The sequence below is a fragment of the Acyrthosiphon pisum genome, chromosome X, assembly GCF_005508785.2.
Source record: "Acyrthosiphon pisum isolate AL4f chromosome X, pea_aphid_22Mar2018_4r6ur, whole genome shotgun sequence".
NCBI classification, from domain to species: Eukaryota; Metazoa; Arthropoda; class Insecta; order Hemiptera; family Aphididae; genus Acyrthosiphon; species Acyrthosiphon pisum.
In genome coordinates this window covers 104795080-104811039 of record NC_042493.1, presented here as the reverse complement: position 1 = coordinate 104811039, position 15960 = coordinate 104795080, and the positions used below count along the sequence as shown (strand labels likewise).

The 15960-nt window shown below is 30.1% G+C and overlaps 1 protein-coding gene across 1 annotated transcript; it reads right to left on the bottom strand.

The window, feature by feature from the left end:
• Positions 1-7008: 7008 nt before the first annotated feature.
• Positions 7009-15243, bottom strand: LOC100165803 (staphylococcal nuclease domain-containing protein 1-like). The gene is made up of 13 exons (XM_016807304.2): positions 14090-15243; positions 13252-13361; positions 11772-11947; positions 11549-11700; positions 9422-9589; positions 9109-9252; positions 8867-9031; positions 8651-8796; positions 8366-8575; positions 8058-8244; positions 7857-7998; positions 7403-7704; positions 7009-7324 (listed from the first exon to the last, which is right to left on the bottom strand). Exons 1-13 carry the CDS (start codon positions 14171-14173, stop codon positions 7295-7297), a joined length of 2016 nt encoding a protein of 671 aa, XP_016662793.1. The 5' UTR covers positions 14174-15243; the 3' UTR covers positions 7009-7294.
• Between the last annotated feature and the right edge of the window lie 717 nt (positions 15244-15960).

The following is a 15960-nucleotide window of genomic DNA, read 5'->3' as shown; positions in this document are numbered from 1 at the left end:
AAACGTTTCACAAGTTTTGCGTTATCGTTATACAGAGCTTAACACATTATGCCAAGTTTTGCGTTTATCGTTATTTAAAATAGTGTTAATACCCATTAAATTTAAAAATAATAACTATAGGGGGTAGGTAATGGCCCGGATACAGGATATAATATAATCAATTCTTAGATTGTTTGCATGAAATAAATGTTTCTATGATGGTTTCATAGACCTTTTAAATAACTACATTTTAAAATATTTCGTTTTGCGTTATCTTTGATTCAATAATATTCTATAAATTACGTTTTACGTTATGTTTTGTTTAACGATATATAATAAACTTTGTTAAGTCAGTAGGATGTTCCGATTTAAATTTTGAAAGCAGATTTGAATTCTTCTCTAAATATTCTATGCTTTAATTGTCGCATATTTTTCATATTCTATATCAATGTATTTAAATTTGAATTATGAATATGCTTTATTTTTACTTTTTTTGTTAGGTAAAAATATAAAAATCAGAAAAATAAAATTGTCAAAACATAGATAATTTAGTGAAAAATTCAAATCTGCTTTCGAAATTAATATCAGAACATTATATTGGGCGTAGTGATTGAAATCGTGAGCTATGCTTTCGACCGAAAATTAATCACGCTCCAGCCCCCTAGGGCTTTTAAGCTTAAAAGGATACCTACCCAGTACCCATGCATTTGTTGTCTCCGTCTTACACACGTACGACATAGCAAATTTTCGTTCACTAGTTTCAATAGTGTGCTGTTAGTTTTGATATTAGAGTGATTTCACCTACTATAAATTATTTAAATAATAACATTATCTGTGCTTAATCGTTGGCTTTTATTCGATATTTTAATTTTCAAGTTAGATATGATGATTTTTTATTTTTGATATTTCACATACCCATATCTTGCTTGAAAATGAAAGTTTTGAAAAATTGGCAACACTTAAGCACAGATAATGTTCTGACCTAAAAGTTTTATAATAGGTCAATTCACTCTAGTATCAAAACTAACAGTACACTATTGAAACTAGTGAACGACAATTTTTAATATTTTTAATATTTTTAATATTCTTGTGGCACAATAACAGTACACACGCAAATCCGGTTATTCATATTTATATTTCATGTATTTCGGTGAAAGACTGAAATATGCCAATGTGCAAGTATTACGGAATACGAACTACGGTGTAAGATTAATATTTAGCCCGTGGATGATAGGTGCATATTAATATTATTATAATTTATTTTTATACAAGCCCAGGCATTGAGTAATTGAGTATAGACAATACTGTACGCTTCAAAATGTGTTTGGACGTAGAACAAAAAAATAGTTAATTTAATAAATATAACTTATCTAGTCCGTGTAAGTTTTATAATGCAGTTGTGAATTGAAAATGTTTGCAGTAGACAATAAAACGGAACATAGGGTGAGTGAATACTGTATACCAGATATAAGAATGCTAAGATAGATGTGTAGAATGACACTAGAAAGGAGTGAAGGACTATAGATTGTGCCTCAATTCTCTAATATATTACTTTTTTTTAGATTCTGAGCGGAGCGAGGAAGCTATTGTTTTTACAATGGTGCTTATTTTTTTTTTTATATCCTGTATACAAAATTTCTTCCAGAAGAAGTGCTTCGATTTCAACATATAGTACCTTATCTTTTAGCAAAATGGATCAAGATGGTACTTTAGAGCGATTATTTTTCGATTTTCTCAATAGTTATTTAATGCCACGGGAAAAACCACCGGAAAATTACGAAAAAACGCTAAAAATGGGATTTTAATTTCTAACGCTTTGTTTATCACCATAGAAACGAATAAAAATTATAATATTTTAATATTAATTCAACTTACATGATAACATAAATAAATAACAAAACAATAAAACAACATAAACAATAATAACAAAATATAAAATATCCAGACTGACAAACCGTCTCCGCTCAGAATCGTTTTTCTTATACAATGATATTATATCATTGAATTCAAGTCTAAAACAATCCATTGTACAATGACCCACTTGTAATCTTTTGTACAGCAGAGCGACATCCACTTACCTGCTTTTTTTTTTTATTTAATATGAGGCTTCAAATACAAAAGTTTATTAGCCTACAATGGTTTACATGACTGGTGGTTACATTTGGCTAGAGGGAGTTAGTTTTTTACATTTAATAATTTATAAATATAATTTAAATGGTAATAGTTATAGTGTGGCACTGTGGCGTCGTTGATCCATTGTCTTATATGTTCATTGTGAGGTCGGCCATCTTGATGAAATTTGTTATGGTTTTTTCTTGTCCTGGTCCGAGTGCATCTTTGAGTGAGGTGGTGTTTATGTTTGCTTTTGTTATATATTATTATAATTGATGTGTTACTGTGTTAGATACTCAATTTTACATTTTTATAGGATAATAGCTTTATTAGCTAAGTATTATAGAGTACAGAAAATTATATCCAATCATAATAACTACTATTATCTGTGTCTATGTATATTATATCAACAAAAATATATTCGATTTTTGTAAACTCAAACTAAATTCATGTGTGACTGTTTGAGCTACCCTATAATTACTGAAATAGAAGGTAAAACTCCTCCCTGATTTTTATTGAAAAGAGTCCTGTTGTTTTTTTTTTTTGTTTATTGTCTTTAGAGAACGAACAAACAGATAACAATAATTTTTAAAAATTGGATTTCTCTGTATTTTACACCCAGTGGCATTAATCAAAAAAAAAAAATGGTGTTTCTTAAATAATAGGGGCTAGTTTTTCTTCATTTGTTATATTTTTAAAATTTAATACTCAATAAATTAAAATATCAATTAGTGTTGTAATTTTCTATGCTAAAATATATTTTTCTAGTATCATATTAATTTTACAATTACACTGATTCAATATCAAACAAATCCAAAATCGCTTATGCTTTATTTTCCTTTGCTTTTGATATTCAAAAACAACACCTATAAAACACAATTGACATTAACATTAAAAATTATATATTATTATATATATATATCAGTAAAAAAATATTACTAATAATATCTTATGTGAAATTTATTTAATTTCATATAAATATTTTATTTAAAGTAAGTACTTTGCTTGAATATTGTTCAAGTGATCATGCCGCATAAAGTTTTTTCAATGTTACCATAATTTTGTTAAAAACATACTATTATAATCCATAACGATGGTTATAGTTTTACACTTGGTACTTGTTAATTATTACTATAGTATTTATCAGTATTTTTAAATAGCAGTAACATTTAACTTTGTCACTAAACTATATTATAGTAGGTGTATAATATTGAAGAACAATAATTATAAAAAGTATTACACTAACAATAAATATATTATATTTAAAACAAAAATAAAATTTCATAACAATTATGTATGAATAATCATGAAAAAATGTATATAGTATATATATTTAACCAGATGAATTTACATATTTTAAATGTTTATAATTATTCATGGAGGGGAAAATAGATTTTTAATTAATATTTTGATGTCACTTAATCTTGAAATATAGACATAAATAGATACAAAAAAAAAATGGACTAAATATTCATAAAAAATGAAATAATGTTTAACTAACAAACAGCATTCAACTGGTTTGTAAGATTGACAGAAAGTTCAACAATTGAACCGTTAATATAGTATTAATACTATAAATACGAAACAAAATACAGTAAAACTTCCGTTAACGGTCACTTCTATAGGACGGTCACCTCTATGTAACGGTCAATTTTTTTGGCCCCGTCATGTGTATCCTAGTGTTATTCTACCTCTGTAGGACGGGCACCTCTAAATAGCGGTCATTATTTTCAGTCCCTTCGGTGACCGTTATATGGAAGTTCTACTGTATAATAATTCCAAGATTTTAAGATTAAAAGACCAAAAATTATTTTACACTCCTTGCGATCTTTTCTGTTTTTTTCGCTTCATGTTTTAATGTTTTTATTAGTGTTCTGATCAGCTTCTGTCAATTCATTAAACTTTTGGGAAGCTAAAAAAAAAATATTACCACATTGTCACCCCATTAAATAATCTTCATATCTGCTATTTTATTCTTTGAAGATAATATCTATTTCATAGTTTCATAAAGAGCCTCTTATGATTAAAAGATAAACATAAGTACTTACAAATTTACTTAATTAAATAAATTAAATATTAAAATCATTTGGTAATTACTTAAATAGGATTTAAATTCTGAATATCACCTAGAGTATGAAATGGATGATTTTTTATTAATTAGAATCTATATTTTTATAATTAAGTATAATGCTATTGAACAAATAAAATACATGTAGAACATTTAAATAAAATGATAGACTGTATAGCACATTTTAATTCAATCCAAATGTTGTTTAAATTGAAATCAAACTATAAGGACTTGTTATTTAACACTTCACACTCTATAATAATGTGAATAAATATTATAATGACTTCTATAAAAAAAAAAATGAAAAAAGTTTAAGCTACCAACTTAAAAGCAAAAGTCTGTTTGACTACCTTCTATTATATAAATACCGGCTACCATACCTTATTTAAAGTAGGTAAATACTTTTTTGAAAATAATATTTACGCCCTAAATTAAGATTTGCACACCACCTCTGCGATGTTTAGTAGCATACATTTGTATACGAAACAATAGTACATATTACAAATCAAAAATATACAAACATATTATACGTATTATTGGTTTTTTTTAGGATTATTGAATATATTATGTATGCAGTGTCTTGTTGAAGGGCTGGGATAAATAATATATTTTTATAGGTATTTTACTTTGACCATATGTATAATATATAAAAATAGATTGATATTAATATCTAAAATGTTTGACTTATTGTCCTAAGTACACAGATTTAAAAAGTTCAAAAACTAATTATACATATTATTTTGATTAGACAATAGTCGTAGTTACCTACAACAATATTTTTACAAAATAGATCGACTAAATAATTTTCAGTATAAAAGTGAACAGTTTCCATAGAAACAAATAAATTACGTAAACCAACACACGTGTACCAATATTACTAAATTGGTAGCTATTCTTGTAGTTTATTAACAACAGTATTAGATTATGTTCTCCATATAACTGTGCAAGTAAATATAATTATTAATTACAATTCTTCAATTTTAAATATTAAAAAATGTTGTAATTTGTTATACTATGTTTGTTAATGTATAACCTGTCATAATATACACAGTTTAACAAAAAATTTTGATCGCTGAGACAGTTGTACTTTTAAACCAGCACTGCAATTAAAAATAAGTCTTCACGATATAGCAATATAATTTTATTCCGTATTATTATTATAATATGCCTATACATAAAATATAATTGGTCATTAGCCAGGTGAACAATTAAGTTAACTAAATTTACGGTTAGTAATCTCTATATTTCTTGTGAATTTATAATTTTAAGATGTAGGATGATTAACATAAGTGATAAAATTAAACAAGTTAATTTTGTGAAATGTTTTGTTAGTATTAATGGTGATTTAAATTTGTGAAATATTTTAGATTTTGAGTGAAATGATGAATGTATTGATTTTACAATGATGTGTATATTTTTTTATTTTTTATTATTATTTTATTTTTGTGTCTGTCATCACGTTTTAGGACAGTAAAAGTGCTTGGACTTTCTTCAACAGCACCTTTTCTGATAGGAAAGTGAATCTAGTTGGACTAGTTGGTAGTTGAGAGTGGGTCAAAAGTAAAAATTTTCCAGTAGATTTCAAATGCGACGTGAAAAACAAAAGAAAAGTTAAGGAAAAACGGGAATTTTTACGCAAAATCTGTTTTCGAGAAAATCGATTTTGGTTTTTGGTACAACTCTAAAACAAATGACCATAGATGCATAACATTTTGAAAGAATGTTTATGTTTGTATTTTCTATACACCATAACATTTTTCAAATATTTTGATTTATTTTGAAGTGTTTTTAACAACATTTTCATTTTCCATTTTTTTTAGTTTTTTTTTCTATAAATATAAATCAAATTTTATTTGTTGGTTAAAAAAACTTGAAAATTTAATAGAAGATTCCTATTATATTGTTTCAAAGGCAAATTTAAAAAATTAAAAATCCATAGTCACAGTTTTTTTTTATTAGCATTTAAAGTTCAAAAATTAACAAAATATGTAAAAATCACGAAAATTAGCAATTTATTTTGAGTTAAGAATTCATTGAAAATAATTTGACTCTTTTTGAGCTGCTTACGGACATTGTCAGTTTTCCATTTTTTTAGTTTTTTTTTTCTATAAATATTAATAAACTTTTATCTGTTAGGCCAAAAAGTGTAAAAATGTAATACAATGCTCCTGATATATATTGTTAAAATAGCAGTGGAAAAATATTAAAAATGCATGGGCACAATTTTTTTTATAAGCATTTAAAGATCGAATTTTGACAACATTTATCAAATTTAAAATTGAATAATTATTTTATAGTTAAAAATTTATAAAATGTTCAACTTTTATATCTAAGGATTGAAAATTTAAAACAATATTCCACGTAAGTAGTTTATTCTGTTACCAAAAAATCTAAAAAATACATAACCACTGTTTATTTTTATAGTCATTTTAAGCTCAAATTCGGACGAAATTACATATTAAAAAACCTAAACTATTTTAGTTATATTTGTAATTTTTTTTAAATTTGTTTTTGTGAATATTTTTATGTACATTGTTTTCTTTTATGATTTTTTTTGACTGGAAGGGATTGCGCTAGGGTTAGGTAGTCTACTGGATCAATTTTCAATAATTGATCATTGTTTCAATCAGGTTAAACAACAGGTGGAAAAACTTTTTCTTAATAAGTTAATAAAATTACCTTATTTTACTCTTTAAATTTATTTTACCAAGATTGATTGTCCAATCAAAAAATTTGAGGCTGTACAAATTGTTCAATACCGTTATTCGTACAACTGTTATTTCAGTATCTATTTTAATTAAGTTCTGAGTTTTGTTTTATTTCAAGTTGAAATCTTCTTTGAACTGTACTCGTTTGATATTAGTAAAAGTAATGAATATATCTTTTGTAATTTATAGTAATTATAATTTACAAATATTAATAATAAAAGTCTACAATTTGATACATGATATATAATAAGTACATAATAATATTAATTAACAATAGTTAATATAAAAATGAAGATGATTAAACCAGAAGGAACATTTATTTAGTAAAACCAAATTCTTTAGTGTCATCTTCTGTGATGTCACCATACTCCCACATATGTAACCGACTCTTCTTGGCTTTTTCTTGAGCCTCCATGTACTCAGTCATCTATGGTTCCTCAACATAATTCTTCCATAACTAAAATAAATCGTTTAGAATAAGATTAATTAGTGTTAAAGAATAAAATATATTTCTCATTAAGTTTGCTATTTTTACATTTATTTTTTTATCCTTTGCATATTTTTCTGCTTGTTGCAAAAGCTTGAAGTATTTTGAATGCTTGGCTGACCTATGTAGTGAATATAGTCCTTCTTTTACAAGCTCCACCGTAAGATTTGTGTTTCCCACAAACAGCCATCCAATTATGTATCCACTATTATTACTGGATACAACAGAAATTTCTATATCACGGTGCATTATCTTTTCTTTTGTAAACGCTAATGCTTTTTTATTATGTACTTTAACTGCTGAGGGTGCTTCACCTTGGATTGCTCCTTCATTACTTGGGCATGTAGTACCTAAAAATTTGAGTTTTAATTAAATAACACAAATCAAAATTATATTAGTGTTAATTTAAATAAATATGAGGAATTATTCAACATTAATCCACATGAATTTTAGATATTATTAATTCAATCAAACTTAAATAAAATGTTTACTAATTACTAACCAGCCAAAAGGAAGTTAATAAAAAAATTCACTTTTCGAACATGAAGACGCATTTTACAACCACTCACAACGTTTTCAACCACAGCTTCATACCTCGGAAAACGTTGGAGATTAGGCAAAAGTGCCTTGGCAAGAATATATTCCTAAACATACAAATAATTATTACATTTATTTCTCCTCGAACAATATTAATTTTTCTTACCCCAGCACTAGTAAAATCAAAGATACATTTTTTACGGAAAGAGGATTTTGAGTAAAGCCCTTTGTGAGATTGTTTGGCGATTTCTTCTGCTTTCTTCAATTTAGAAAGGCACTGGGATGTTTCGTCGTCCCGGGGGTTGTTCATAACAGTTGCCAAACCTTCTTTTACTAATTCTTCACCAAGGTTTCTGAGTAATACAATAAACAAGCATATTAAATAATAATAATATTATACTACAAAATTAAAATATGCGTTAACCATACTTAACATTAATTTAATTATTGATAAAGAAATAAAAAGAACCTTACATTCCATCAATTATAATTGTAGCACAAATTTTTTCTTCAGATTCATTAATTTTGGGTTGTACGAAATCCACAGAAGCATTTACTTTCTTTCCAATGCAACGTGTCCTCAAGAACTCACGTGCTTCATAAGCCCAAGGGATATCGTAAAAATGTTTAACCAAAGTCCGTGGGGCTTGTGTAGCTGGTAGTTGACCGTTACCATTTGATTTACTGAAGAAAACAAATCAAAAATTGTTCAAATTTGTGTTATGTATATAGAGAGTTATAAAATGTAGAAATAAATACCCTCTTAGTACTTCAACTCCTAGCCTGGCCGGTATAATGTTAGAAAAGTATATTCTTCTGAGTTTTTTGCTATGGGAAGACTTAACTAACAGTCCTTCATCTCTTATAATTTCAATTACGGTTCCAACTATTTCTTTTTCAGCAATCTAAGCCAAAAGAACATTCATAACTAAACAATAATTCTTAAATACCAACTCTTTAGCTAATTAATAATACCTCTTGCCCCGTGTTAGTGTGATATTTCCAATATCTCAATTTATTTTCCTTGGCTTGTCTCTCAGCTACCCAGAGCTTTTCAGTATTTTTGTTTAAGTAATCCATACCATATTTTGGACAAATAGCAAAACCTTGTTTAACCAATTCAAAAGCAATATCACCAGCCTTTAAAAAATACAAAAAGTACAATCTTATTAAATAATTATTACACAAAAGACTACAAAAATGATTTTAAAATGTACCGGATCATGGATAGTCCCAAAGAAAGATTGAGTTTTCCTATTAGAAAGCACTCCATCCAAAGTAACCTCGACGTCCTTTTGCAGTAAACGAACTTCAACAAAGAACTTTGCTTCATCTCCCAATTCTACACCTTCTGGTGGACACTATATAAAATTTATTAGGATTTATATTAGATATAAGTAAATAACCAATTCAACAATTTGTCACATAATATAATATAAATAATAAAATATTGTGTAATTTAGAGAAATAATCATGTATACACTAAACGCTATACCTAGTACTGTATTTTATGAATAAAAAAAACCTTACGCTGACTCCCGAAAGGTGAAGAAGGATCATATTTCTTTCAGGCAACAGCAACAGCTTCATCGTGGTTCCATCAATAACAGATTCAACAACAGCCTTAATAGGTGTTTTAGAATTTTTCTTAAAAAATAATCTAGCGTTATATATGGAATTATTTTTCTTCACAGTGTTCTAGATCAGAAGAAAATATTTTAATAATTTGAAAACACATGCTTTATTTAAACAGTAGGTACCACAGTAAATTATTATAGTATATTTTGTTAAACATAATCAAATCATAAAACAGCAAAACATGGACGGATCGGGGAGAAATTTCAGCTTAGGAAAATACAAAAGTACCAACCTACTTAATTTCATCAAATATTGAATTTTAGCCGAAATATATTATTGTTATTTTAACATATCTACAATCAGGCCTGGACTAAGAGGGGGGCAGAGGAGTCTCGTCCCCAGGGCCCACAATGTTATGGGGCCCTCAGATTAAAATTAAGAATTCTAAATATCATTGTCACAAAAAATTAAGTAATTAAAAAAAAATAAATTGTATAATATTAAATAGTTAAGTATGTTTTTGTGGTATGTACAGTATGTATTTCACTGTTACCACAGAATAAAGAAATTTCAGATATTACAGTGTGTATTTTTATTCTCAATGGTTGAGTTTGATTAGCGATAAGAAATATCAATAGTTTTGTTATTAATTTATTATGAATATGAGTTATTATTGTATATAATCTATTTATAGATTGTTGAGCCTTATAGCGCGTTTGGGAGATGCCACTATTAGTGATTACTCTGTCCCTGACAGAATAATGCATGATAAATTGATATATTATGAATCTAATGATATATTCGAACAGTGCAATAAAACATCTGTTGAACTTCAAAGCAAAATGATTGATTCATTAAAAGCAGTTAACCTACTTATATCTTTGAAAAATTATGTAGCTAGTCTAAGAGATTTGTATAACACTTATGAAAATCAAACTACAATACTAAGTTTAAAATTAAAAAAAAACATTTTAAAAATGAAGATAATGAAATACAAATTAAAATAAAGTGAACAAATTCAAGTCAGTTAAAAGGTTTTGACAAATTTAGAGTAGAAACACATATCATTATTGTAGATAAATTTGTAACAGGATTAGAAAAAAGGATAACCGCATATAATCATGTATCTCAGCAATTTTATTTATCACTAAGTTAAATATCCAAACAGATAATTATATTAACTTGAGCTTGAAAAATGTAATTTCTATGTATAAAAATGACATAGAACCTTCTATAAAAATTGAGTTTGTTCATTTTAGAGAATATTGGGATCTCAGTAAGCCACCATTTGGTGCATAAAATATTAGAATTAGAACGGGCATTTTCAAAGTTGGCACGCATAAAAAATAAGTTTATAATTAGTCAGACTCAAGAATCCTTAAAAATTTTTTTATTAGGGCTATCTACTACTATAAGCGATAACAAAAAACAGATAGATGAATCGATGGGTGTGACAAACAGCTGTTGTCTGTCTGCGACCCAAAAAAACTGGTAGCCACCGACTATGTTTCTTAAGAGGATATTACACAGATACTTGTTGTGTTCATCTTACAAATTTAGACTCGGCAGATCACCTTTAGCTCTGTTAATTTAAATTTTAGAGTGAATCGATCTATCATGAAAATGTATGGTAAGAACAATACCCGTATGCGTTTTTTTAATTTACACTATATTATATACGCATAACTTGCTAAGCAATTGAACTATCATAAACATAGATAATGTTCTTACCAACAAGTTTCATGGTAGATCCAGCTTATAGATTCCAATTTTTTAAGCTAACAGAGCTAAATATAATCTGCTGAGCGTACATTGTCTATGTTACATTTGTAAAGAAAAGAAATGGCTGTGTAAGGTCCTCTTGAACAGAGTATATATATTTCTATAGAAGAAAAAAAAATTTAAATTCATCATAATTTTATGAGATAAAATTGTTTTTTTAAGAAGCAGCCCACAGCTAAAACTCCCAAATTCCTAGTGGCCCACGATGAAATAATTTTCATATTATATTGTAATGGTGGGCACAATTAAAAATGTTATTTTGATATTTACTTGTACAGCAATTTAAGAACATAATACCTTAGCATTGGGATTCCATCTTCCTACCATAGCAGCTTTAGCCTTGTTCTGAAGGACAACTAAGTTTTGAACATCAGGAGTTTGGTTATTTAACTTCACAGTTTTAACAGTTACTAGACCATTTTCAACAAGCTCGTTTACAATATTGTTTTCTAAAAGCATAAAATATTGGTTTAATTATTCATTATACATATTATTCATATTAAAAACAAAATTTTCTCACCCAATGTTGGGTAAAAGATGTCACCATAGTATCGAGTTATTTTTCCAACACCACATCTTTGACCAGCAGTTTTCAAAAATACCTTTTTTCCAATAAGCTTTTTACGAAGGAACTCACGAGCTTCCCATGAAAACGGCTCATCATAAGTACCATTGGTTTCTGTATCATATTTTGCTCTAAAAATTATAATACAAAATATTATATATATCTCAAGTTTATTCCTTTGTATATTGACACGATATTTTATTTTATATATTGAAAACACCTTACAATTATTAGTAACAAGACACAAAGTAGGTACATGAAAGTTTAGATTTTTAAAAATCTAATAATTACATTACTCAATTTTTTTTATTGCGATCATATCATTTTTGAACTTTCGTTATAAGGAACAACGCATATTGACAACAAGCAAGACAACAAGTAACATACCTATATTATAATGAATAGGTGTTTTTTTGGCTTTTTAAGTGTTCATCAGTAATTACATCAGGAAGTTTCAGAATTTTTGTATAAAAATAGTTAAATAATAGATGATAGGATCTAACAAAAATATATTAATACATTGTAGATGATCAAAAAAATAAGTATATTCATCAAGTTAGTATTAATTCATGAGATGTTTATAACATGTTTATAGTTGATTTACAAAAACCATTAACTGTAAAAGAATATCCATTCAGTTGGTTAAAAAAATATATTTATAATAAATTGTAATGTTGTTTTAGTCCAAATATTAAATATAAATTCAAATATACAGAATACTTCAGCTTAGGTATGTTACGTATGTACAACGTAGCACATGTTCCTAGTAGTATTGACAATATAATTAATAAGGCAATTAATACAAAATAGCATACTGAGGCCATTACAAGAGCATAGTGAACACAGTATTAAACAATTAAACTATAAAAGTGTAGTCACACGTCTCTACTCGGGAAAGTCTCAATATTCGTACGGAAGGAAGCGAGTTGACCAGAATACCAAGTACAAGACCCTAACTCTATCTCGTGACCAAATTTAGTCACTACTATGACCACCCACTCCAAAGAACACGATGATACATATAGGAGCTCATGACAAGAGCTCGTCAGACGGTTACAGTATGGGTTAGCAAACAATTAGACGGTTAGGGATACTCAAGACACTTGGAGATAGGTTGTAACACAACTCACTGTCTTAGATATCATTTTAGAGTCGTAACACCGCTCACTTCACCACCTCAGCTTATATACATTGTAATTTTGTACTTAAAATATTGTTGAAATGAACACACAACATAACCAAATACATCAAGTATTCTTTATGCGTTGATGCATAAATCGACGTCAGTTGAGGCTTCACAGGTATAGAAAAATACGCAAAGTACTTATTTTAGCTAATAATTATTAGATACTTAAAAATAACCAAACGATTTTGGGTTAAGTGGAATATAGTTAGTTTAAAATTCTATAAAATATAACTATAATCAAATACTCACGCATAACGGCCAAATTTGGGAGCAATGACGCTGTTTAAAACAATTGTTTTTGTTTTTGGATAACCATTATACACTTCTTCGCGGATAGTGATACAATCACCAGAGTTCACCTGTACAGATTAAAATTATGAATTATAAATAGATATAAATTAGTACCTAATAAAAATTAAAAATATTTTTAAAATGTAGGTAACAATACTCTGATTTAAAAGAGAACATACCAGTTTTGAGTACTATTTTCCCCTTTCACCAGTTAAGTGTCTACCATAATGTGAGATATGTCCACTACCGGACCAAACTGATGCCCGGTATGTTTTTTAAAATAGAATGTTGTTTATGGACCGTTTTTACAATGCCCAGCTAAGTGTCGGTTTAGACAAACCGGCCGCTTTCTATCGGTAATACAAAAGATATTCTGCCAGTAAGGGTTATCCTCGGGGTTATCAGACATTTAACAGGCCATTGTAAGATCGGCTATAAATGTATTAAGAATTCATATCATTCATCAAGAGTTAACTCAGTTGGGCACTATTCATAACAGTTTTAATAATTACATTTTTAACAAAACTAATATAAAATACTTGATTTCAAACATCGATATAAAACTTAATAGGTAGCTCAGTGCCTTACTGTAATAAATCAAACATGTAGGTTAAAACCTCCATGAATATTTTATGTTAAATAAAACAGAATGGGTAAGTACCCCGCAATTATCTCAAAAGACCAGCTAACCCAATTATCAGAACTAAAGTCACAGACGAATCGGCTGACCGAGAGCGGTCCGCGACACGGGTAAGTATGACACAAGACGACGCGTCTTGGCGTCACGACGACGTACCTGATGGACGATTCCCTGGACGACAGATTCCTCTGCGGAGGACATGGCATCGGCTGGCTTTTTCGTCATCGTGGCTAGGCTCATGGCTGCGATAGACAATAATATTATTATTGTTGAGTGAAGATGGTTCGCAAAAGGGCGGCGGCCAGGATTCCGGTGCGTTACAGGTGTGTGCGCTGTCACGTGATTCGACTACGGCGGCGGCGGCGGCGGCGAAAACGAGCGATCCGTCCGGACGGTGTCTTATAGCGGCGCCTACAGCTCGCAAGCGCGTTGTCGACAACGGCGATTAGGAGACGATAATAATATTCCGATGATCTGTATAATAATACGGAGAGTTAGCGTTGTCGCACGGGTCGACGGCAGCGGCGGATGGACACGACAATCGGTTTACAATTAAACGGCCGATATTAATCAACCGGCGATCAGTGTAGCGGTATACGATACCGCGACGTTCGGCGTGTGCGGAGAACAATACGACCGGACGTGCTGGCGGGATCGACGAAAACTGTAAGAAAACACGCGAAACGGACCTGTTGGTCGGCAGCGGCGTCAACGTTGTAGCAAAATATACTGTAAATGGTTTTATTTGGTTGTGGTCCCGGAATGCGGTAATGGGCGGGGTACTGGCAGGGCAAGCCGACTCACGCTCGCGTACGTAACCACGGTCAGGGCTGGTCACTTTTCTAAGACGTGTTCAAGGGTGCCAACGTTATTTTATACGGATATACAGCGGCTGGGCGAGCCGACTCACACTCGCTCGCGCATATAATAATAATAATAATATTATGGTCTGTGTAAAATATGGAGGTTGGCGTTGTCGTGCGGTCGACGACAGCGGCGGAAATACACGACAATCGGTTTGTCTTAAAAGGGAGCGATATTAATAATATTTACCTTTCGCGACGATCAGTAGCGGCTTTCGACGTGTGCGGAAAACAATACGACCGGACGTGCTGGCGGGATCGACGAAAACGGTTGGCAAACACGCGAGACGGACCTGTAGATCGGCAGCGGCGTGAACGTCGTAACTTGTAGTCTCGGAATGCGCTAATGGGTGGGGTACTGCCCGGGCAAGCCGACTCACACTCGCTCGCGTACGTAACCACGGTCGGCTCGGGTCGCTTTTTTAAGACTTGTCCAAGGATGCCAACGGTATATTTTATATGGATACAGCGGCTTTGTCCGTCGGTTTTATTTACACATTTTTTATCAATAACCTAACCTACATTGGAACTGGTTGGTAGTTACCCCTAGTTAGCAACAACCACTAAAATGTTATTATATTATCAGTTGTCTTAATTGTATTCCTTATCCAATAATGTTTTCCATTATTCTGACTCAAGGTGTATTGATAAGGTGTCGTCACTCTGGACAGGGGTACGACACTGCGTGTATTGGCAAAATCGGGTGACTGTGGCCTTGGACATGGTCTCCAGGGGGGCGTGGCATATGTTATCATTTAAATAAATCATTTCAACATCATTGTCACAGTCCACAGAATAATAATAATGCCCATTGGCCATTGCCTTGTATCCGTTTTTAAGATTTCGTAACAAAGAGGGATACACGTTGCCAACATTCTATCAGATTACGGATACGGTACAATTTATAGAGTCCAATACTTCATACCGTAGGGATACGTAAACCCACACAGCTGACCGAGTGTCTATTCTATATTGTTCTGTGCTCTGGATGGACCCCTATACGTATACACTCTTGATTGAAAATATTACCACAGTTCTATAGTCACCAGAGCGCTTCCTGTCCTATGAAGGCAGTTTTTTCATACTGTTAAATGCAAATATCTTGTAAATTAAGAATTAAATGCTATTTTTTTTTAAATTGAAATTAGTATTTACAAAACATTC